At 47.9% G+C, this 23974-nt stretch overlaps 8 protein-coding genes across 8 annotated transcripts; 5 read left to right on the top strand and 3 right to left on the bottom strand.

Annotated features, from left to right (window-relative positions):
* Window positions 1–469: 469 nt before the first annotated feature.
* BGW36DRAFT_302606 (uncharacterized protein) lies at window positions 470–2644 on the bottom strand (the record flags this gene model as incomplete). Its single annotated transcript, XM_046211802.1, has 1 exon — window positions 470–2644. The coding sequence occupies one exon, from the start codon at window positions 2642–2644 to the stop codon at window positions 470–472; it is 2175 nt and encodes a 724-aa protein (XP_046069067.1).
* A 2825-nt stretch (window positions 2645–5469) lies between these two features.
* Window positions 5470–7537, bottom strand: BGW36DRAFT_302126 (putative cell cycle control protein; the record flags this gene model as incomplete). The annotated part of the gene is made up of 2 exons (XM_046211754.1): window positions 5470–5700; window positions 5756–7537. 2 exons carry the CDS (start codon window positions 7535–7537, stop codon window positions 5470–5472), a joined length of 2013 nt encoding a protein of 670 aa, XP_046069066.1.
* A 325-nt stretch (window positions 7538–7862) lies between these two features.
* BGW36DRAFT_386113 (putative pre-mRNA splicing factor) lies at window positions 7863–9603 on the top strand. Its single transcript, XM_046216984.1, has one exon. The coding sequence runs from the start codon at window positions 7902–7904 to the stop codon at window positions 9444–9446; it is 1545 nt and encodes a 514-aa protein (XP_046069065.1). The 5' UTR covers window positions 7863–7901; the 3' UTR covers window positions 9447–9603.
* Window positions 9604–10808: 1205 nt separating this feature from the next.
* Window positions 10809–11618, top strand: BGW36DRAFT_302050 (uncharacterized protein; the record flags this gene model as incomplete). The annotated part of the gene is made up of 2 exons (XM_046211743.1): window positions 10809–11379; window positions 11446–11618. The coding sequence occupies 2 exons, from the start codon at window positions 10809–10811 to the stop codon at window positions 11616–11618; spliced, it is 744 nt and encodes a 247-aa protein (XP_046069064.1).
* Window positions 11619–12194: 576 nt separating this feature from the next.
* Window positions 12195–14508, top strand: BGW36DRAFT_386107 (adenosylhomocysteinase). The gene is made up of 6 exons (XM_046216983.1): window positions 12195–12374; window positions 12439–12514; window positions 12572–12704; window positions 12759–12885; window positions 12944–13981; window positions 14033–14508. Exons 2-6 carry the CDS (start codon window positions 12476–12478, stop codon window positions 14043–14045), a joined length of 1350 nt encoding a protein of 449 aa, XP_046069063.1. The 5' UTR covers window positions 12195–12374; window positions 12439–12475; the 3' UTR covers window positions 14046–14508.
* Window positions 14482–17151, bottom strand: BGW36DRAFT_386105 (uncharacterized protein). The gene is made up of 6 exons (XM_046216982.1): window positions 16888–17151; window positions 16722–16799; window positions 16085–16666; window positions 15808–16026; window positions 15449–15726; window positions 14482–15398 (listed from the first exon to the last, which is right to left on the bottom strand). The coding sequence occupies exons 1-6, from the start codon at window positions 17058–17060 to the stop codon at window positions 14581–14583; spliced, it is 2148 nt and encodes a 715-aa protein (XP_046069062.1). The 5' UTR covers window positions 17061–17151; the 3' UTR covers window positions 14482–14580.
* A 3084-nt stretch (window positions 17152–20235) lies between these two features.
* Window positions 20236–21312, top strand: BGW36DRAFT_303072 (putative pyridoxal reductase; the record flags this gene model as incomplete). The annotated part of the gene is made up of 3 exons (XM_046211847.1): window positions 20236–20287; window positions 20345–20777; window positions 20832–21312. 3 exons carry the CDS (start codon window positions 20236–20238, stop codon window positions 21310–21312), a joined length of 966 nt encoding a protein of 321 aa, XP_046069061.1.
* Window positions 21313–21983: 671 nt separating this feature from the next.
* Window positions 21984–23123, top strand: BGW36DRAFT_301873 (putative C2H2 finger domain protein; the record flags this gene model as incomplete). Its single annotated transcript, XM_046211728.1, has 2 exons — window positions 21984–22515; window positions 22579–23123. The coding sequence occupies 2 exons, from the start codon at window positions 21984–21986 to the stop codon at window positions 23121–23123; spliced, it is 1077 nt and encodes a 358-aa protein (XP_046069060.1).
* Between the last annotated feature and the right edge of the window lie 851 nt (window positions 23124–23974).

Here is a 23974-nt window from a genome sequence, read left to right as displayed (position 1 = left end):
TCCAAGTCAAACAAACAAGCAGCTGATTGCCAAGCTCAGAGCTCACAGATGCAATCAGATAAGTTCTCCCAGTTTTCTTACATATATCAAAAAAAAAAAAAAATTGGCAGAAAATGCAATACACAGAATTGCATGTACTTCTTGACAAAATAGTCAAGGAGAGCGTCGCAATGGGTATACAGAAAGGAGCGTATTGGAGAGCGCTCAACGCGTAGTGATTAAGAAAACACGCTTGCCAGCAGGAATGATGCATGCCGATGCAATGATCTGGAAAGAAAGTAAAATAGTACAGTGGATAATGATTTACTGTGCTTGTAGCTGGTACAAGCTACGGCCATCAACGAGTCGTGCACAAACGAGTGTTGTGTGTAGGATAGTCTATTGGAAAGCATAGAAGGCGGAACTTTTGTTGGATCACCAGTGATTTCATGCCGTCATGATCGTTGGTTAGTTGGTTAGAGGATAAGAACTATCGGTCCGCGTGTATGTTCAACCAACTCATATCTGAGTTAATATTGTTGCGGTTAGGACCATTGAAATAGTCTTGATGGAAGATAGCACTAGATCCTCGTGCTTGGGACTGAGCATCAGTCGGTAGAGGTTCGTCGTGCGCTGCTAGCCCATTGCGTGTGCTTGTTTGATACAAGCTTTCAGTATAGTTGCTGCTCGTCGGGCGAGCTGTAGGGTGTGACCAGTATAATGTATCATTGACACTCGCTGGAATTCCAGACGAGAACGCGTCCCGGTGTTCATGTTCATCATCATCCGAGACCGAGCTGGCAGAGTCCGCACTAGAAATCTTGGCTGATTGTCCGTAATGCACCTGGCCACGTCCAATGACAGGCAGACGCTCTGAGATGGGACTCGCAGATGATACCTTGCCGAGAGGACGGTGTTCCTCCAAGCCACCAAGGGTTACTGCAGCTTTTTCAGGAACATGTGGCCACATGCCACCTCCATAGTCTGATCTACTCTCTTGAGAAAGCTCAGAGTCCATTGTGTTGCGAGGAGAGCCCATACCAATATCGGTGGTTGTAGTATCTTGGAAATACTTGCTCCAGCCCTCATTGGTACTTCGATCCCCTCGGGCCTTTTCAGGATCTAAAAAGCGCCTTGTAGGGTCTTGTGTCCCATCTGATTGGCTAGAGAAATTGTCGTTTTGATTCTGCGGTACTAACGGTCGACTGTAAACTTTCTTCTCGTTGTTTGTTACCATGGGTGTTGCCGATGGGTAGTCACTAGCGAACTTCCCAGAAACCATGTAGATAGAATCCACGGCCGATGGAGCGTTGCTTCGAGCCATGGGAACTGCAGATTGTGTTAAAGGCTCAATGCCTTGGTCTTGGAAGCTCAGCCGGTCTTTGTCATCAGAACCGTAGCGCCCTTTGTTCGTCGGTTGCTTCTTTCGGTGGAGTCGGCGCAAAATCATGAGCAGGATGATCAATATAATGACTAGGCCGGCCAAAGCACCTAGGGTCACGCCGACAATAAGACCGATATTACTATGGCTACCACTCGACGCTGCCGCCGTGGTAGACGCTGATGCCGTCGCTGTTGTTGTTGTTGATGATGAGGTGGTTGTTGATGTTGCTGTGGGTGCAGTTGATGTCGTGGTGCTACTGGTGCCTAATGGTTGTTGGAGGCCGGCATTCATCCGACTACCGAATAGAACTTTGTTATCAACCCAGCTGTTCTCGGTCTGGTTGAAAACAGTAACGGGATCACTATCACTTCCTCCAGAAATAACCACCAAGCCATTGTCGGACTGAGCTATTGAGAAACCTGTCCGAGAAGTTGAAGGCGCAAAAGTACTGTTATAGGCCGGCAGGTTGCCCCAGGCTCGTTTGTTATTTTTTGATGATGAGCTCCCCGTAAACACCACAGGTTCGCCAGGTGATGCGGCCGCACCGCCTGAAGATGTCAACGCAACGTATGAGACGCTGTTTGGGGACGCGCTCATATTGAATATTTCCAAGAATTTGCTACCGTCACTATTGGATTGCAAAGCCACCCCATCATGACTAGAGATTCCCGCGGCCAGGGAAATCCCAGATGTGGCCCAGCCACTGCCGGCATGATAGACAAAGACGTCTGTGTTTGTATCCATTCCGCCCACATAGAGTGTGGTTTCGTTGTCCCAGGTAAATAGGCTTGGGCGAATTGCAGGTGGTGTGCCATCTGCTGAACGTGATTCAATCCCAATGGCACCTCCAGCCATAGTGATTTCAAATGTAGATGTAGAAGCATCGTAATTGCTGTCCTGCGAGCCTGCATAGACTAGAATCGAAATGCTTCCAGATAGGTATGAAGCGCTATGGTTGACACGGTTTTGAATTTGGGTTGTTGGAAGAGTAATAGTTTCCCACTTCTTATCAACGAATGAGTATCTTTGGAGGCCATTATATGTCGAGTTGTCGGAGCTTCCACCCACGACGAATAAGCCTTGGTGGTCTGGATTTCCATCGACACTTCCCTTAACACATGCAGCGCCAGTTACCGATTGGCCCATATCCAGCTTCGTCCAGTTTGCATTCTGTTCCAAAGGTAGCATCATAAGTGCCGAGGGTGTATAGACATATAAAGAGTTATCGTAGACGACGGAACAATGCCCGCTAAGGGGCGAGGGTGGCTGCGGACTCGACATGGTGGAAGCTGGCCACGGATATTCCTGAGAGAAGGGGTAGGTATTATCGATTATGGAGTGAGGACGAGTGTTTGTGTCGGAGCTACGAGTCTCTTATTGCATGATTTAACAATTCGTTTTAGTCGAAGCTAAAGTGGATGAGAAAAGAGCGAGGTCGATGAAGTGTACGTATGCCGGTAATAGTTCAATGAGAGACTCGACAGCTGTAACAATGCATTATCAGCTAATGGAATAGTTGGGTTCTCAACGTAAATGAACAGTTCGATCCAAGGGAAAGCACTACTGGCGACGATATGCCAAGATCTCGTGCCCAAGATCCGATAGGGAACACGATGAAGATATTGCAATGGCGAAATTCAGAAATGGCCTGATGATAAGAAACATGCAGGACGCTCGTAGACAGATTGGGGTACTGCACGAAGAAGCGAAGCGGAGTGACGAATCCAGCAGTCAGGAATGAGAATTGCTCTATTCTCAGGGGGGGGTGATCCACCTTCAAGGTCGAAATCGAAAGGAAAGAGAAGAAAGGAAGAGGAAACAAGGAGTGGAAAGGGTAGGGAGATACGAAAGGCAAGAGGCAGATGCAGATGCAGCGACTGGCGGCAGAAGCAAAGGAGACAAAAAGCAGTTGGGCGAGACAAGAGGGAGCGAGCTGGCCTCAGTTGGATGGCCTGACGGGGTTAGTTAGAACTTAGGGGAGGGGACGTTTTGGTTTAGCCGTTTCGGAGCAAGGCGCAAGGAGAGCCAGGAAGAAGCCAACCAAAGTGAAACGCCCGGCGGTAGCTAGGATGGCACTAGTAGGAGACTAGCAGGGGGCTCGCAGCCGCTTCTAAGCCTGTACAGGGTAGACTATGCTACTTAGCCCGAATGCGGCAGTCGCCATGCAGGCACAGTGGTCAATGGCGTTGCCGGCCCTGTGGTCCATAACGTGCGCAGAACACAGCAATAAATGATATTTACGCGTAGGCACCGGCAGCATCGCCTTACGAATTATTGAGGGCCTTGTACGCAGCCCCGGTCGTCCCCTATACAAGATAAATGCTATTTGTCGACGTCGGCCAGTAAGCAACGCCTCTGGCCCCTTTCGCGAAAACTCGCTTGTCTATTCGCCCTTTGTGTCGAGGTTTATGTCGACGATCCGCGTGAGATCAGCCATTAGGCTTACGTCCTGAAGAGCGCAGTGTGACATCTGGTGGCACATCCTCGCCCCCAAGCTGTCAGTCCGTCAAGTCCCGGAGTATAGAGTATGTCCTCTCTGTGTTGACTACGAGTCTGTCACTTCAGTCACCTTGGTTCACCAATCCGATTGAGTAGAACAGAGAGCGGGGCCAATGAGAAGCCCCATGCAGGCGCCGCACCGACGCCACCTGCACTTTGGCAAATCAGAAGCAACGGAGGTCGGTGGTATTGTGCAGGATCAGGCAGGGAACTCCTAGTGCAGCAGCCCGCGGTGATTGGTGCGGTCCATTCAGGGACCGGCTAGAGCATGCACGGTAAGCCTTCGTCTCAGGCACCGTGCTGGGCTGATTTCAAACAGGGCCAATAATTTCCATCAAATGCTACGCGCTAGTGCCGAACAGGATGCTGTGTCAGTGTGCCTGCCACTGGATATGACCTGCATCGCCCCACATCTCCCGCTTTAAAATTGTCCCAGCACGGAACACCTTCCATCCCATCACGGATTTGATTCTGCTATGACCATCAAGGTTGTCGCATCATACAGCTGGTAACAAAAACCATAATTCCATCAATAATAAGTTACAACTATATATTATAATATGAGCAACGAATCGGGCCTTGTACCCTGCTATTTGTGAAAATGCATTATCAAGCATCACCTACCAAATCTGACTCTCCACCGGCCGAGACAACTACGTCATCTTCCTTAGGGGTTGCAACTCTGACGCTCCAGAAGACCTCCTTGATGCGACAACTTGGATGATCTACACGCTCTATACTCGGCAGCTCTGGTTATCGTTGCAGTTGGAGTTGCCAGCCTATGGTAGATTAGATAAGCTATCCAAGTATCTGATATGTTCCAGCTCCTTCACGGGCCCTCTGTCATCGCTTTCACCCGCCCCTCTTGCGTGATGATTGATGCTGGGGGCCTCGGGCAGAATACGCTCTAATTTGACCAGTCTTATGCTCCGGTCATCCAATGTGCGGGGCATCATTGGTGACAATTAATTCTGACGATATGTAGTAACGGTGGTGCCGACGCAACGTTGAGGCTAAAGATAGATATACATATATTCATAATAATTGTGGCTGGTCGCCCCTTCATGTTTCAACCGTCAATTGACGACAGACGTGAGGGGGAAATCGTACCAAAGATTTGATTCCTCTTCTCTCAGGAAACAATATTATCCGTTCTTTTCACTTTTCTCGATTGCGCGTACGCAGGAACGTATCATTTGTTGGTTTGGACAGACTGCTAATTGCGCTTCTTGAAACATTCGCGGTTCATGGTAGCTTGCTGGTCTCCGGCTCCACTAACAAAACCTAGAACTTTGTGCCTACAACTAAATATGGTAAATGCTAATGATAGGCTAAAAAGGCCATGCGAATAAAATGTATACATAATTATACCATCGTCCTAGTTTGTATGAACTGTATAAACAACGCCATTGGACTGGATGGATGGTGGATTGCGGTGATGACTTTCGGTCATAAAATCAAGGACCGAGTTTCATGCAACACTAAATCAGACTTAATAGGATCTCCGGCATCTCATACTGAGCATCAGCACGAGAAGTCATATGCTTACAACGCCTGTATACATCCCGGTGGCTTATATACGAAAGCCATGAATGTAAGCATCAGCTCTACCCTTGCTGTTGTTTCCATGCGTGTGCGCGTTGCAAAAGTCGGGACAAATTTGCTGCCGAGGCATCGTCCGCAGGGAAGACATAATCCATGTACTCTTCGTAGCGGTCATCGTCCAACTTGCGACGCTTCTTGACTCGGCGAGGCATCTGTTTTTCAATGGCCGCAAGGTCCTCTGCAGATCCGTGTGTCTCTTCGAATGCCTTCCATGCATTCAACAAATCCACACGCTGTGACGATGTTAGCCAGAGCCCAAGAAAACACAATCTCCAGGATCACACTTACCTCCTCCTTCAGATCCTTCTCCTTCATAACCTTGTTGGCCCGCTCAAAGATCTTGCGCGCCCGCCTCTTTGCTTCTTCGCTAACCGGTCGTTCCTCATCCTCCTCCTCTTCCTCTTCGCCTTCCGGAATATTAATCTCAAAACGAGCATAGTTGATCCAGACTTTAACGTGATCCGTTTTCTGAAGTAACCGTTCATACAATTCTCGAGTGCGGTCATACTCTCCTTCGTACTCCTCGAAATCGATATATGCTTTCCACACAAGTTCCGGCATATCCAGTAACGCTTGATCAATACCCAATTCGAAGATCGCCCGAGCACGTTCCAAATCCTCCAGGCCACGCTCTAATTCGGCAAACTTAATCCACGCCTGGCTATTTGCTGGGTTCCACTCGATGTGCTTCTCGTAGAGTGTACGGCACCGGTTGAACTCAAAAAGCTGTCGTTCCAAATCGATATACCCTCTGAACAATTTGTCCTTTGGGCACATGCCGATCGCTTGACCCAAGGTTTTCCGCGCGGCTTGTAATTCCATCTGTCGAATTTCAAATTGGGCTTTCATGAGCCAAATTTTAGAGAAAGTAAATTTCTTGTGTGGAATGAGTTTGAGACATTCCTGGTAGATCTGTCGCGCTCGTTCAACGTCCTTCGCTTCCATCTCTTCCCATAATGCGTAAAAGATCCAGAGGTAGATGTATCTTCGCCAATGGCGTTTCTCTTGTGAAGGTGGTATCTGGGCAATAGCTCGCTCATAGACATCGCGAATGCGCTCTGCATCACCGGATGTCTCTTCAAGTCGGGCAAAGTCAAACCACACATCGTAATTCCGAGGGTTTTCCTTGACCTGCTCTTCGTATTGAACTCGGCGTTTGGCAAGGATAACATCTTCAACTCCCTCCCGATCACCGAATTGTTTCTCAAATGTCGTGTAAGCCTGGTGTAAGGTCACCGATTTAGAACGAGGTAGTCGATCAAGGGCAAATTTGTAAATCGCACGAGCCCGTTCATATTCTTTGAGCTTTGCTTCATACTTGGCGTACGTAATGAAAATCTTCTCATCCATGAAGTCGTCCCCCAGGGTTTCAATCGCAAGTCCATAGACTTCTCGTACCAGATCACTTGTTCCAAACTCCTCCTCGAACCGGGCCCACTTGATCCAGTTTCGTGGCTCCGGGTGGACAATTGTGAAGCGTTGGAAGATGGCCCTGGCACGGTCGAATTCGTTATATCGTTTCTCGAGTTTGATATACGCGCTCCACGCGCCCTCATCAGGCTCCCACGACATCCAACGCTCAAACACCTGGCGTGTACCAGGAATGTTGCCCAATGTCTCCTCCATATAGACGTACTTATACCACAGTTTATCTACTCGTGGTAAAATCGTCACAGCCCGATCAAGCAAGTTTCGAGAGTGATTGATGTTTCTACTTTTCATCTCTGCCTCGATGTATCGAATCCATAAGACCACCGAAGTCGAATCCACATCCAACGCCCGTTCGAAAATGGAGCGCGCTCTGCGGAACTCTTTTTGTTCCAACTCCCATTGCGCATAGCGCATCCAGTTGTTCATATTAATCCGGTTGCGCCGCACATAGTCTTCAAATTCCTTTCGCTTACGTCCCTGGTATTCATGTAGTTCTTCCAAGTCAGCGAAGCGCTGGGTTGGCGCTTGAAGTGCAGTCTCTTGTCTGTCGACTGCTTCGCGAAGCAGCTGCTCTGCAGAGATTTGCACAGGCGCAGCGGCCTTGTTCTTGACCCTCGGGGGTCCTCGTGAGGCCTCCATGGCGGCGAGAGAAGAAAATGCGCAGTGTCGTCCTTCAGGGTTTTGCCGACTTCTATCCCTCAAAGCCGGCCAAATATGCCACGCAGCCTATGTCTGTGTCTTGTATCAAGCTCTTTTCAGCTTGGCAATAGCGCGCTTGGACGCTCTGAGGCTGATAGCAAGCACTTGCACTTGTCCTTCAACTGCAGTAGGAAAGCTACCACCCGTCGTTCTTGCCTCCCGAAATTATCATGTGGGTCGGGTCCACTTGCTGTACTTAGTCACGTGACAGCTATTTTCTATGCTTCTAGTCTCCAGCGCCGCCACCACTACTGATAGCTGCAAAAATCACTACCACTAGATCTGGCCTGCCACTTCCGCCAAGATGTCGGCCGCTGAAGATCTTCTGAGAGATTTTGAGGACTCCGACGTGGAGGATCTCGCGGATGATGTGAGCAATGGAGTGGAGGAAATGGAAGACGTCACTGAAACAGCGGAGGAGGCTGGTGAGGAGGATGGCAGAGTCAAGAATGACTTCGAGGTTGCCATGTCAGCGGCAGATGAGCTTTCTCGACTACATAAAGTCTTACGAGATCAATACTCGATCCGATTCCCCGAGCTCGAAACCCTCATTACGAATCCTATCAACTACGCCAAAACAGTAGCCATCCTGAGGAATGGCCCGCTCGACAACATCAAACAGCTATCGACCTCGTCCGACAACATGGTCGGCGCGCCGCTCAATACTGTTCTCGATGGCCCCTCGTTGATGGTAGTCACGGTCGAAGGCACATCTACGCGGGGGCGGGAGATGACTGAGGCCGAGCTTCAAACTGTCCTCGCTGTTTGCGAGAAGATTCTCAAACTCGATCGCGAAAGAACTGCGCGCATAGAGAGTGTTCAGTCTCGCATGACTGAAATTGCACCAAACCTTACTGCTCTTGTCGGGTCCCATACCGCAGCACAGTTCTTAAACCAGGCTGGTGGCCTTCTGGAGCTTGCTAAAATCCCCGCCTGCAATCTCGCAGCTCAAGGGTCTAAAAAACAAGAAGGTCTAGGTTTTGCTACGAATGTAGGAATTCGTCAGCAGGGGTTCCTCTATCACTCTTCCCTTATCCAAGATATCCCGAACGATGTCAAGCGTCAAGCAATGCGCATTGTGTCAGCAAAGATGGTGTTGGCTGCACGAGCAGACGTCGCCCGAACCAGCCCGGATGGATCGATGGGAGAGCAGCTCAAGCAACAGTGCTTCCAACGATTAGACAAATTAACCGAACCACCACCAAACAAGGGACCTCGAGCCCTACCTGCACCGGATGACAAGCCAGCGCGAAAGAGAGGTGGTCGACGCGCACGCAAGGCCAAGGAGGCTGTGGCAGTGACAGAAATACGCAAAGCCCAAAACCGTGTTGCCTTTGGGAAAGAGGAGCAGGAGGCTGGCTATGGTACCGGCGATTCATCTGTTGGTTTGGGCATGCTCGGCCAGCAAAACGACGGACGTATCCGCGCTACTCAGATCGATCAACGTACTCGAGCTAAGCTTAGCAAATCTAACAAGGGCTGGGGTGCTGCCACCCCTATCGGTGGTACAGCGACATCTCTCCGTGGGCCTGGGAATGCGACCGTCCTGCAAGGCCTGCGCACGTCCGGGGTCGGGACATCGCTCGGGGCGCAAGCTGGAACAGCTAGTTCGATTGCTTTCACGCCTGTTCAAGGCCTCGAGCTGGTCGATCCCAAAGTGCAAGCCGAGCTTAACCGCAAACGCAAGGCTGAAGAGGATCGTTGGTTCAAGGGCGGCACCTTCACACAGGTCGGCGGTCAAAGCAGTGCAAGCAATGGAGGCTTCAAGGTGCCAGACGTTCCTGCGAAAAAGAGAATCGATATTGGTGAAGGCAAGATGGCTCCGCCACCGTTGCCTGTCAAGAGATGAGCATCTTTGTGATAATACTGCATTTTACTCTGGCGTTTGGGTGATATCGAGCCCATGACTTGATGATACCACTTTCGTGTATTTCTGTATTGATTACTTCAGTTCATAAATCATATTCAACATTTAAAACCAGTCAAACATCATTATGTATTTCCCATAAGCTGATAATGATTCCAAATCATATATATCTATATATATTTATGCCAGACCCACTCGTGGTGTTATTGGTGGAAATGCAACCCTGATGGCGTGCTCAAGCGTCTCAGCGAAAGAATCGTAATAATAAGCATAATAATAGAATATATCGCAAACTCGTGCCAATCGTAGCTATTGGAAGAAATATCTCGTCGGCAGCGGCGCTTCCGCGTTGAGAGCGGCTGATCTTCATCTGTCAACTGATCTGACAGATGCCTGGTATATAAATCCTGCTGGGACCCCGCCCAAATGCTTGGAGAATTTAGCCTTTTTTCTAAAAAATTTTTACCCTTTTTTCTCTTTTCAAAACTTGATCTTTGTCACCTCAGTATTAGGGTCAGTATCCTAAAGCAAAGGGCAAAACCGGAAGCCAAACGTGGCTACTATACTAGCCCTATCTCCAGGCAGGACAGGCCTGCATTCGCCTGGCAGGCCCAAACACTCCGATATGGAGTGTGACCGCTCCATATCTCGTGTTTGTTATCTACGCTTTAGCTCAGATTGGACGGCCGCATGAAGGATGCACCTCGGCGCTTTCAAATGTTAGTTTCCGTTCTGGCGATCTCGACGATGCCGGCCAGTTCAACAGGATGAATTCAGGTCAAGAACTCGAGCACAGTATGAACTGACAGCATGGATACTCGGCTGATGGCGTGCTCGCCCTTCCCTGGGTCGACCACACCGCCCGGATCCACGCCGTTTTCTCTCCCATTCTGCTGGGCGGGCCGTCCCTCAGCAAATGAGATAGCTACGCTCGCTGCCATTTGTCGCCATTTCGAAGGCTTCTTGCTCATCGTCCGGGGCGTGCTATGGGTCGATCAAAGGTGACATCCGCCCCTAAAATGTCGTTTCTGGGGGCTCCCGTGAAATGCGTCCTCGCTTTTCCAATATCTTTTTCCCTTTTCTTCTTACAGTCTCTCCATTTCGCTCTCTTCTTCTCTATCTGCGGCTCTCCCAGTCAGTTGTTTCTGCATTGCATTTCCTCTTACCAGATCGAAAGGTTGATTGTACATGTGGAAGGTGGTCAGTCTATTGTTCTAGCTGGATTTCGCCATCTTAGAAACCAACACAAAGAAGAGCGAAGAGAAGACATTCTTATCAACTACCGTGGTCTCGATTAGTGTGCAGAGCGAGAGGGCATCAAGTATTTACACAGTGTGACAAGCAATGGCTGCCGTTGTCGACACCAGCACAACCACCACAGCAAATCCACCCACTGTCACTCTAAAGGCACCAACCTCGCTCTTCCACCATAGTCTGGTGACAAAGGATTTCGAGCTTCTCAAATTCCATGCTGCTGCGGCCTTGCAATTGCAATTTGGTGAACAGCGCCACGAGCACGCTGCAACCTCGGATGATCGATTAATTGCCTCGCCATACAATGAACCGCTGAATTTGCTCGATCTCAAGCGCCTCGACACGCCTAATCAGCTCTTTGCAAAGGCATTGACTATCTTCAAGCCCATTCGCGATGACTACGCAACTGCGCCATACGTTGAATCCTTCAACTGGCAGGGAGTAGTTGATTTTCTGCGTGATCTCTCTGCTGCTGAGGGCAACCGTTGGAAGAAGCAAGCGTTTTATCTAGTCAGCTTTCGCTCTAAGCTGCACCCAGTCATCGACGATCAACGACTACATGACCTAGATTACTACTCTCACCAAGAAGCTATCGCCAGTGGGGGGCTGCTGAAGTATTGGTTTGGCACCAAGAACGAGGAACACCGGAACCTAGCAACTTGTATGTATTGTCTACGGCAGTTTTTCTTTTCTTCTTTTCCCCTTGAATATATCTAACGTTCAATAGGTGTCTGGAGAAGTAGGGAGGATGCGCGAGAAGGAGGTAAAGGGCCCTGGCATAGGCAGGCCCGAGCTGCTGTTTCCATGTACGAGACCATCGTCTTTAAGACCATGAAACTAGTTATTGATGACGATGCTTCTTCGTGGGAAATTGAGGACTGGACGGGCGAAGACGCTTAGATAATGATCTTCCCTATGACGCTTTTACGACCTGTTTTATTTTAGCATGTTTTTGCTTTTTCCTCTTGTCCCGGGGTTTTGTGTGCCTCAGGCAGGCATTGATTTCGCATTGCATTCAACTGCATAGACATTGGCATTCTCATCCTGATACTGTTGGCCGTCGTTGGGGATGACTTGTCAAGCCTCGCTAGAATCCGCCGAATACACCTATTCGATAGATAGACGCAATAGAATTTATAATTATGACAACGCTTATCCAGCGTGTTTGAATTGCATGAGAGAAAGATTGCGGGACCGTTCGCAGTTCTCTGCGATAGCAGAATAGCATTTGTGTTGCTGTATACTCAGCCTTGGCGAAATACAAGTCCTCGGACTCCGAAACGGCTGTTGGTAAAGCCGGAAGCTGTCCAGCAGAACTCGGGCACCAATGACCAGCGACGACAATGCGAAGCACACGCCGGGGTTGTTGAGAGAGCGATACAGGCTGCGCGGCCCCTCGAATTCGTGGGGCCCAGTTGAGGCCGTTGCTGGAGTGTGGCCATTTGACTGGCGAAAAATCAGTGTATAGGATACTAAGAATCATAATGCGGATGGTGGAGCGCTTTGCTTCGGACACCGCCCTCGCCCTTGCCCCTCCTTCCTCCGCTGCGGCGGCAGCGGCTAGTTAATTAATACTTTGCTTCCCCTCCTCTTTTCTCCTGCTTCCTTTTTTTCTCCCCTTCTCATCCATCCTTTGCCTATCACCTCTACCCTCACGTAAGTCTACCACTCCTAGAGGAGAATGCAGCATTTGACAATTCCATCTAACAATTGTGTTCAGCTTTTTAGAATCTTTTTTTGCCCCGAGAAAATTCACAATGGCCGCCCCCGCTCACAAGTTCAAGGTCGCTGACATCGTATGTACCTCGTCGGAGATCCCTACGCCTTCGAATTCCCATTAACCATGTAATTAGTCCCTCGCTGCCTTCGGGCGCCGCGAGATCGAGCTCGCCGAGGTTGAGATGCCTGGTCTCATGGCCATCCGCAAGAAGTATGCTGCCGACCAGCCTCTTGCCGGTGCTCGCATTGCCGGTTGCTTGCACATGAGTACGTTTTAGTCCCGGTCGTTATCGAAACACGTCCTGTTTAACACCCTCTTAGCCATCCAGACTGCCGTCCTCATCGAGACTCTCACTGCCCTCGGTGCTGAGGTGACATGGACCAGCTGCAACATCTTTTCTACCCAAGACCACGCCGCTGCCGCCATTGCTGCTTCCGGTGTTCCTGTGTAAGTTATCCCAAGGTCTACAGTGTGTGGGATGAGTTGAGCTGATAGATTTTCGCAGCTTTGCTTGGAAGGGCGAGACCGATGAGGAGTACGAATGGTGCTTGGAGCAACAGCTTACTGCCTTCAAGGATGGCAAGAAGCTCAACCTTATCCTCGACGACGGCGGTGATCTCACTGGCCTCGTCCACAAGAAGTACCCCGAGCAGCTCAAGGACTGCTATGGTATCTCCGAGGAGACTACCACCGGTGTCCACCACCTTTACCGCATGCTCAAGGAAGGCAAGCTCCTTGTTCCTTCCATCAACGTCAATGACTCCGTCACCAAGTCCAAGTTCGACAACTTGTACGGCTGCCGTGAGTCTCTCATCGACGGTATCAAGCGTGCCACCGATGTTATGATTGCCGGAAAGATCGCTGTCGTTGCCGGATACGGTGACGTCGGCAAGGGTTGTGCCCAGGCCCTGCAGAGCATGGGTGCCCGTGTCATTGTCACTGAGATCGATCCCATCAACGCTCTTCAGGCCGCAGTCTCTGGCTTCCAGGTCACCACTATGGAAGAGGCTGCTCCTGTTGGTCAGATTTTCGTTACCACCACTGGTTGCCGTGACATTCTCGTCGGTCGCCACTTCGAGGCTATGCCCAACGACGCCATTGTCTGCAATATTGGCCACTTCGATATTGAGATTGATGTTGCCTGGCTCAAGGCCAACGCCAAGTCTGTCCAGAACATCAAACCCCAGGTTGACCGCTTCACCATGGCCAGCGGCCGTCACCTCATCCTGTTGGCTGAGGGTCGTCTTGTTAACTTGGGCTGTGCTACTGGCCACTCTTCCTTCGTCATGTCCTGCTCCTTCTCCAACCAAGTCTTGGCTCAGATTGCTCTATACAAGGCTGGTGATGCTACTTTCGGCGCCAAGTACGTTGAATTTGGCAACGAGGGCAAGCGTCCCGTCGGCGTCTACGTCCTACCCAAGATCCTCGACGAGCAGGTTGCCAAGCTCCACTTGGAGCACGTTAACGCTAAACTCACCACTCTCACCCCTGTCCAGGCCGACTACCTCAGTCTGGATGCCACCGGTCCTTACAAGAGCGACATGTAAGCGAATCCCCTTCACTGACTTCGAATTGCATGCTAACTATCTCTTAGCTACCGCTACTAGAGTGGATATGATACCCCTTCTTTCTCACCCATCTATTATAGGCGCACGGTGACATATAGACTTCTTTCAACATGAGGTTACGATGTTATGAACACGAAAAGAGTTCTTTATCAACATAGAACTCACGAGCATTTGGCCTTCAACGGCAAAAGTTTGATTTCAAAAGCAGCATATGTTTGGGGATTTGGTTTTCTTGGGGTCTTGGTATAGGACTAGGGGGCGCGTTTCCAACAAAGCATAAAAAACTAATTCTCTTTTCTTTTCATATGTCTTATTCCAATTCAACACAGATATGCATTGTCTATAATAGACATAATGCCATGTACATTTATGTCTGATTCTGATTCGTCTCCAATCTCCCGTAGTACGACATCATGAGTGGTCAAAGTAGTTCGCGTAAGATAGCTCCATTTCTTGATAAAAACCAGTTCGCATTCATATAATAGGAGATATTTATTATAAACTACAAGGGTATCCATCTCTATCAATACTCCACTGCATCTACATGTCTACAAGTCAACACTTGCTTCTATTATTAATCACCATGAAGCTGCCAATCCTGCCAGAACCCAAACCAAAAGTCATCATCCATCGCCAACAACGTCTCTCCTGCCTCCGTACTCCACATGTCTGTTCCCTGAAGGCTCTGCTGTAGTTGCCACCCGGCCCCGTTCAAAGCAGACGGCTGCTGCTGACTCTGCTGCTGATCTGCGTTTTGAGTTTGAGGTTGCTTATTCTGCAGCTGTGCCAAATCTGTCGACCGCGGCAAAACGAGAACAGACGCCATATTTTCCACAGACAAGCCCGCATCATCCAACCGCACAGCCTCGATATAGCCAGCCTTGAGCCGCCGCATCCGCGACGCGAGTTCTAGAAGCATGTCATTCTGATTCTGCAGGGCCTCGACATTCTTACCCTCATCCGGCTGCTCGGCAGGCAGAGGAGCAGGAGTAGCAGCAGCGGGATATGCCCGTGACGATATCTTGCTTGCCTCGATGGCATTCGATACAACTTTATCTAGAACCTTTGGAAGATCGAACCTCTCGCGCGCCTTTTTATAATCCCACCCAGGCACTTCTTTCAGAAAAGCCAGTTTGCGGAGAACGATTGAAGCGCGGCCGAACGGCTTCCAGAGCATTGTTGTAATGTGGAAGTACCCCTTAGGTTGGATTGCAAAAAAGGCGTCAAGAACGGCAGAGGTGCAGGCGCCGAGACGAGAAAGGTAGTCAATTGTGTCGTGCTTGAGGTCTGGTTTCCAGAAAGATGGATTGAAATTTGGCGCGTTGAGAATGAGGAAGACTGGAATTTCGTAGAGGACCATTTCGGCGTAGTGATAATTAATGAGAAGGATTTCTGCAGCAGAACTTAGTAAGAGCAGTTTTACAACAGTGGTTTTATCGAACCTTGTAAGGTTTTGTCGGTAGGCCAGCTCTTTCGGAGAGATTCTAGTTGCTGCTGTGCCGAATTGATGTGAAAATTGATCAATGTGTGAGTCTTCTCCAAGTCCACTGGGCCTTGTGGTATAGCCTGACGCACACAGGTCATGACGCTCTGGATATGAATCATTTCTACTGCAAGGGCATCGGTGGGGTATTCAGCTGCCTCGATCAACGCCTCGCAGCATTCCTTGACATATGGTGTATATGGTATTGGCTCCATTCCCGATGACGAATAGCTCAGTCTGTTTTATTTTATCACTCTCGACTTAGCAATTGAAGGATTTGTAATATAAGGATGAATAAGAAAGGCAGGTTTCTCATACAAGGAAGACATGAAAAAGCAGCCCAAAAAGGCCCGTTTCTCCTCCAGGGTCTGCTGCGGGACATTCACGACACCCTGTAGCAGGGTCGAAACAACGTCCTGAACGGTCCTGTAGCGGTCTTGTCGCACTGGAGCATTCAATCCCAAATCTATCAGGAGAGAATTTGCCATTTGAAAAAGAGTCGTTATCTGTCTGCCGCTGTAGAAGAAACTTCGGTACCTTTATAGCCTGTTTAGCATCTGTTTTCTCATTTTCCTTGCAAATAGTAGGGTCATACCATGTAATATAGACGAGCATTCCTTGCAACAAATCCAAAGTCTTCTCACCCTCAAGAAGAAGCCGTTCACTCAGGTGTCGCAGTAAGTCCTTCCCTCTTTCAGTGTGAGGGCCGCTCTCTTTATAGTGAGCAACGGAGAATATCGTCCTCGCAAGAAACGGTTTCGTTTCGGAAAGTTCTTTGGCAGACATGTGAAGGGGGACCAAGATGAATGGAAAGTATATCTCCATAGAAGATCGGTATACATTCAGACAAGCATCCTTCCGGGTCCAAGAAGAGGGTTCTGATTGGCTGTCATCAGGAGACCGCTGTATCGGCAATCCTTGAGTCGAGCTGCTTTCATTTGAGGGTTCCTGTAAAGCCGGACTGGGGATATGCGAGTTTGGGGCATCCTCTGAATAGATTGCAGTTGGCGTTCGTTTAAGAAATAACGTACTTATGTTAGAGTGTGGCAAGTCTCTAGGTGAGCTAGCGCTAGTATTGCTAGTATCGGTTCTGTCATTTTGGTCTTGAGTGTCCTCGTTAGACGCCTTGAGCAGAGTGACAATGTCATCTATTTTCTTCTCCAGCACCGCGACTCGGCTAATTAACAGTCAGCTCTCATGTACCATATTATGGAGCTTATTCATCTACGTACGTTTTCCTGGGGCCCAGGCTGCGTTTCTTTCTTTCTTTTGTTGGCTGCAGAACACAATCTTTTTGTAATCGTATGCACCTATGCAAGCTAGGTTAATATCGGGTTGTGTTGGATCCACCACCAACAGTCAAAGATAGAAGAGGGGGGTAGGCGTCGTATTACTTACCTCTGGCATCTTGTTTCTCCATTCCCACCAGGAAGGCACCTAACTTTAGCAGCTGCACACGTCCGGCACGCGTGAGGACCGGAGCCACCCCCTCGAGGTAACGTCTTCATCTTGCCATTGCTAGAGTGCATGACCCCTGCATCAGGTCCACGCTCCCGCCACGTATTCTCCATCAATAAAAAAGAGCTTAAGAATTCACGGAAAAGGAACAGTCAAACAACTCCGTGCGAGCTGTGTTGGAATTAAGCATACTGACAGCCTGTGTTATGTACTAAGGAACTACGAAGCGGAAACGGAATGAAAGCTTTGTTTCCGCTTCCGGTTTACACAAGCCAATACAGATAACGTAATCGGACACCCCACATATAAGTTACAAAATAGCCATTTTTATAACGTTATATCTCAATAAAATTATATATAAATAGTATCTCAAAATTTCCTATATCTCATAAGATATTGCTATTAATAATATCTTTGGATTTTGTGAATGTACCAATTTTTGTAAACAGTCTACACAGCGAGTAGGCTCCAGCTGTCAGCTAATTACCCCATTGGGGGTCAGTCTCTCGGCTGGAAGTCATGCAAATCGAGCGCAGATATAATTCTTTCTGCGTTTTCAGGGGTATTAACAACTTGGTTTTTTTGATGTGCCCCTGCCAACCTTTTCATACGTCGAATCTGTCGTTCTCCTATCTTACCAGATTAGAAGAGGGGTTGAGGTGGTCAAACATTCCTGACATCACAAGAATGCAATTTTCCCCAGCGATCCATGACTTGCTCAGGCTTGTCAACCTTACTGGAAATGACCCTTATTCTCCGTTTAAAGCTAACAGACTTCTAATATTTACAATTCAATTAATTTTTTATCTCATCATCAACATGAGTATTCAAATACTGAGACAAGACAGGAAGTTACGAGTGGGGGGCGGGGATGAAGTGACGCATTCCAAAGCAAATATGAAAATATCGCCACAAGATTGATAGTGTTTGAAAGTTGGCATTCGCAGTGTATCTTCGAATCAGGTTGGCTATTATGGAATGCAGTCGTGTGGCTCTCGCCAATAGATTTTGATCTTCCTCCCGTTCGCCATATAGTATAGATTTCCGAATGATGTACGATGTTTCCTGGGGGTTGGACAAATTCTCCTACCTGCAATTTTCCCCGTCATAGTCACTGTATATTCTTAAAAGGCCAAGGGATGCTGCAATCTTTATTTCGGCTTCTGATCCTGTATTTCCACATAGACAAAAGAATTAGATATCTTTGAGGTAGAGTCTATCAACTTGCTATCCAATTTTCTCAGAGGGAGGCATTCCATTGAATCACCGAAAGTCATCAAGATGGTCTCACCAAAAGCACTTTTAGGGCTTACCGCAGTCGCGGGCGTCATACATGCCTTTCCTTTACGATCCTACGAGGATGTGATCCACAGCCAGTCACACGAATTAGGTCCAAGGTCACCGAACCCAGTAAGTCCAGTACGCAAGTCATGCTATCCAGATTTAAGCACTGACATCATTGATGTTAAAGAGATTTAAAAATCCTTTTGATGTCACCGATTTCCTCAAAGGTGTAGATCAAAAGATTCCTGATAACAATGATATTCAACACTGGGTCAAAGAGGCACAGGATAAGGGTGCGATAGCAGCAAATGGCGACTTTAATGGAGACGGAGATGATGACAATTATGATGACGACGATGAAGATGAAGAGGATGATGATGATGATGACCACGACCACGACCATGATCATGATACGGACATTGACGATGACGAAGAAGACAAAAAGGACGGCCAGAACGAAAAGGAGAAGAATAAACATAACAAAGAGAATACAACAAAAGAGCCGACTCTCTCACCGGATACCCCACTGCCACAACCCACCAGCATTGAAAATGTTCCGGTAGTTGAAAGCAGTACTCCTGTTGTTGAAAACATTGCCGAAACACAAGTGACAACTGTCTACGTGCCGGTCCCTATCGACGTATTTCCAACTCTGTTTCCATCATTCGACGAGGACGAAGCTTCTACATCAGCTCCTATGGGCTTCCCTCCCCCAAGCCCTACCTCTATTACAGACACACCAGCTGAGACACCTCTATTTTTTGAAGATATGGACTGGAGGCTATAGAAGGGATAGGTCTAATAGCCAGTATCAATTTCATGAGCTCGGTATTCTGTTATATCAATGGTTAAATGTAGCTGTACCGGCAAGTCAAATATCAGACTCAATTAAGCAAACACATACTATAAGAACACAGCTTAACTAAATCTTAAAAGATACAGTGAAAAGAAAGAGAAAAAGAAATGACGTCTCAAGTGCTAGTCCTTTTTCAAGTTCTGATATTCAACTTTAAACCCACCTCAGCAGGATGATAATATTGAGAATCCGACATTATGCACAGTCCAATAAAGCTATTGTACTGCTTTACGCGGCATAAGGCCGCCAAAGTTAGTATACCGTTAACTAGTTTGAGATACATTGCTTCCAAAGCTTCTTTTGCCGATAAGGATACCTCTCGTCGCCGAAACCTTCCAGCCCTCCACCAATGGACCAATCTATGAACTCACCAGGTGGAGATATGTTCCCTAGGAATTTATACTTATTAAAGTTTATAACAAGGCTTAGCGTTCGACCCGTATTCATACACAAGTGGCCGTTGTCTTCACCGCGACAACCTCCAGCGAACATCACGATATATCAAATTCAATTTCTCTGAGCTATGCAGATCTACTATTAGCCTTTTTACTGGGGCTAAAAAATCCGCCAGCTATATGAAAAAAAGAAGGGATTTTCACGCTGGACTCGAGGCATCGTGTAGAGTAATTTTCACGAGTGTTGAAATCAATATTTATATCCCTTCGTTAGATTGTTGTGACTGATCCCAAGACTATGACGGTCTTAAGAACCATCTCTAATCCGATATTTCCTGTGACACAATGGCGGTGTTAACGAGACTCCCAAGATGCCCGATCTCCGAGAACTATGCCATCTCGATCATAGGTACAAAGCCAGTGATATGGGCGATCTGCGGCTCTATTAAAACCGTCGAAGGAGATATCGATCGGCGATGATGTCAAGAATAATAAAGGGTGCAGTTAACGCCGATAAGCCGATGCTGCGGGCTCTCTCCTCTCGGAACTGTTGCATCACAGCTTTGCAAACAGTGCAAATCGCATTACAACATTGCTCTTGACCAGCGGGGTTATCGCTTCATGAATATTTTCCAATACTATGCGATGCAAATATAAAGAACTTCTTGGGCCCATTTGGACATTCACACCATCTCATTCCCATCTCAACAATACTGTTGCTCTTTAGATTTTTCTGACCAAAAGCTATCAGCTATGCCTGCTCTGATCGGTAAAAGAGTCGGTCCTACGGGCTACGGAACCATGCGTAAGTCGCAATCATTACTGGCTGGTCGTCAGTGTAATCGTCACTAAAGCTTTACAGGTATGACATGGAATCCTTCGCCACCATCAAAAGAAGTCTGTTTCGAGACTTTGAACACTGCCCTCGAATCGGGCGCCAACTTTTGGAACGGCGGAGAGTTGTACGGAACACCGGATTACAACTCTTGCCATTTGCTGAAGGATTATTTTACCAAGTACCCGCAAAATGCAGGCAAGGTTGTGCTCAGCATCAAGGGTGGTCTAGCCCGAAACGAATTCCGGCCAGACGGCTCGGAAGAGAACATTCGCGCCAGTGTCGATGAGTGTTTGCGAGTGCTGGATGGTACCAAGTCAATCGATATTTTCGAATGCGCTCGGCAAGACCCAACAACGACTATCGAAAAAACGGTCACGATTCTCGCCAAGCTAGTCAAAGAAGGAAAGATCGGGGGGATTGGTTTGAGCGAGGTAGATGCTGAGACTATCAGACGAGCGTATGTGCGGGTAACCCACATTCAAGAAGATTATGCTAATTCCTTAATTTGTAGTCACAAGGTCCATCCAATTGCTGCGGTAGAAGTGGAATTGTCCTTATGGTCTCTTGATATCCTCGAAAACGATGTTGCCAAGACATGCGCCGAGCTGGATATTCCAGTCATCGCCTATTCGCCTCTCGGCAGAGGTGCTTTAACAGGAGAAATCGCCAACTTCGCAGACATCCCAGAGGGTGACTTCCGCCGCCTCGTACCCAAATTCCAGGGCGAAAACTTTGAGCACAACTTGAAATTAATCAAAGAGATAGCAGCTTTGGCCAAGCGGAAAGGCTCTGCCCCCGCTCAAGTTGCGCTGGCCTGGGTACGAAGTCTGAGTAATAAGCCTGGTCTTCCTACGATAATTCCTATTCCCGGTGGCACAACCAAGGATAAGGTTATTCAGAATACTCAAGGAGTGCAAACCCTGTCAGATGAAGAGATGGCAGAGATTGAGTCGATTTTGAAGGCGAATGGAATCAAAGGAACTCGTTACTAGCGCTGGCACAGGAGTCGTGGCTCTTTCTATCCTTTTTGCGTAATTTTGTGATGAAATCTACGGACGATGCATGTCAAAATGAACCTAGTTTTATACAATAATTAGCCAATTGTTTGATTTGTTTGGTATTACTCGAAATTTCCATTGGGGGCCACCTCAAGATCAGGTCAAGTGTAGAAGGAGTCAACACACAACTCCACCTCTAAAGGAGGGAAGTTGTCAGTATTGCAGAATTCACTTTGTTGCTCATCATAAGAGGTTTGTGTGGGTGGGTGCGAGGGCTGTGTATCATCACCTACCTACGTGGGAGCTTGAGAGAGAAATTTGTCGACACTTGTTTTCAGGTATTTCTATAACTGAAGGATGTAAAGAGTAACCGGCGATTTTATCACCCTCACATGCAATAAAATAAAATAAAATCCGAAGAATAAAAATTGATTTTCAGGTGTGGTGGCAGCAGAAATTTCTATGAAAGAAAACCAGAAGTTTCAGCGCGGGATCGAAAGGAAGCTTCAATAGTAAGCCGTAATCACGTGCCTCCGCATTGTATTTCCACGATACTCGACCTCATCTTCGCGATTAGCACTTTCTTCAGAAAGCATCCGCCACTCGATCTCATCCCCCATCAACCTTCCCTCCAATCGAGCCTAGACTGAGTATTACTCGGCACAATGGCAGAGTCTCCCGGCTCCCCCCTCTCGTCCATCGCGTCCGACGAGCTGGCTGAGGACATCAAACTGGACAAAGATGGTCAGTCTCCGTCAGCCTCGAGTATGCCACCGTCGAAAAGGCGCCGTACTGGTATCGCGTCATGGGACCACCACACTCCCATCTCATCTGTACACGGTGATAACGTTCCAACCTCACCATCGAGTCCTATTTCCTCGGATACAGACGGCGAAATCCCAAACTCACCCTCCCTTCTCGCATTAATTGGCGGCGGCCAGGATGATGATTACAGTGGACAAGGTGGCGAACAAGTCTCGATTTGTCGCTGGGATGGCTGTGAGGCTGGCGATCTGGGCAATATGGACGAATTGGTCAATCACATCCACGAAGATCATATTGGTTCCCGACAAAAGAAATACTCCTGTGAATGGGTTGACTGCAGTCGCAAAGGACAGACCCATGCTAGTGGTTATGCGCTGCGCGCACATATGCGGAGCCATACGAGAGAAAAGCCATTTTATTGTGCACTGCCAGGTAACTTGCTGAATCCCTTAAAACTTTTATATTACACGATTTGCTCACTATTGCGACCTTCAGAATGCGATCGGAGCTTTACTCGCTCCGATGCTCTTGCGAAACATATGCGAACCGTACACGAAACTGAAGCTCTTCGGCCGTCAGATCCTGTACCCAAAAACAGTCAATGGGGTGGCGTTGCTACTCCAGCCAACAAGGTACCACGAATCAAGTTGAAACTCAACCTCGGCCACAAGGACGATTCGGAACATATTACAAATGGAGATAATGCCAGCCACATTGACGCAGAAGAAGCTGAGCTGATCCCAGTGCCAGAGTTTACCCCTGACCTAGGATTCGATGGAAGTGAACTCGCCTTACCCCCGAGTCAATTATACAGACTGCTTCGTCGCCAGATGCATTGGGCGGAGATTGAGACCAACAAGCTCAAAGAGCAGTGGCGTGTTTGGGAACCCAAACGAAGACAAGCCTGGAATGAGAAGGAAGCTGCTTTCAAACTTATCATGCAAACGGAAAATCGTTTGTACGAAGCTTTCAGCATACGACGTGAAGATCCTGAGAACGACCGTATTGGAAATGAGGTGGACGAAGCTGCTTCTACCTGAGTATGCCTCCATCATATCAAAAATCATAACGACACTTCCTATAATTGGATGTATTTGTTTTATCTTCTGTTTTGCACAATGGTGAAGCGTACAACGGGTTCCTTCTTTACATGTACAGCTAGTTTAATGTGTTCAAATACTACGGTTCTATTATTCCAGGCACATCGATTTAACCCAATTTTCAAAAGTCAAACCTAATCAGTATTTATAGGATGCGTTTTCTACGCGGCCCCTTTGTTAGTGAACAAACTGGTGTCCAGATTATCTGCTCTCAGGTCCAGAATTTCCAGTTCTTTGATTGTCTAAATCACTGCTACCATCAACATCCTAAGACGCCGTCGCTGTGTGCTTCATCACAGACCTGGTGCAGCTAGCGCGGGAGATATATTAGTGCCATGCTTCCTCTAGAAGTTGGCTTAGGGTAATCTAGCAGAATCGGAAATAAACTAACAAGACAATACGCACCATCAGTCAGCAAGTGCTCAGTACTAATCAGTGAAGGGAATTGAAGGTGAAGAGTCACATGATATCACGTAAATTTGAAGCTGCCAGGAGTCAATTGTTAGGAGCAGGCAGAGGTAGCCGCACATTACATTTATATCAATGTATATACTACATATGTCTGAAAATCGCGAACAGAGTTTTGGACTCCAAATGATGCAACCCCAAGTATATCAAACAACGCCTGTATTATGTACAGTAAACAAGTCAATAGCCTTCGTATCGAAGGATTATAAACAATAAAAGCCAGCTGAATTTTACCATCTGTACGCGAAGTCATGGACCAAGCACAAGAGAGGCAACAGCTATCAACGCATATAAATGGCGTTAAATTTTCGTATGAAATTCAT

The sequence above is a fragment of the Talaromyces proteolyticus genome (genome assembly GCF_021365285.1).
Source record: "Talaromyces proteolyticus strain PMI_201 chromosome Unknown BGW36scaffold_10, whole genome shotgun sequence".
Lineage (NCBI taxonomy): Eukaryota > Fungi > Ascomycota > Eurotiomycetes > Eurotiales > Trichocomaceae > Talaromyces > Talaromyces proteolyticus.
The sequence above is the reverse complement of the archived record's forward strand: the minus strand, read 5'-3'. Positions and strand labels throughout refer to the sequence as shown.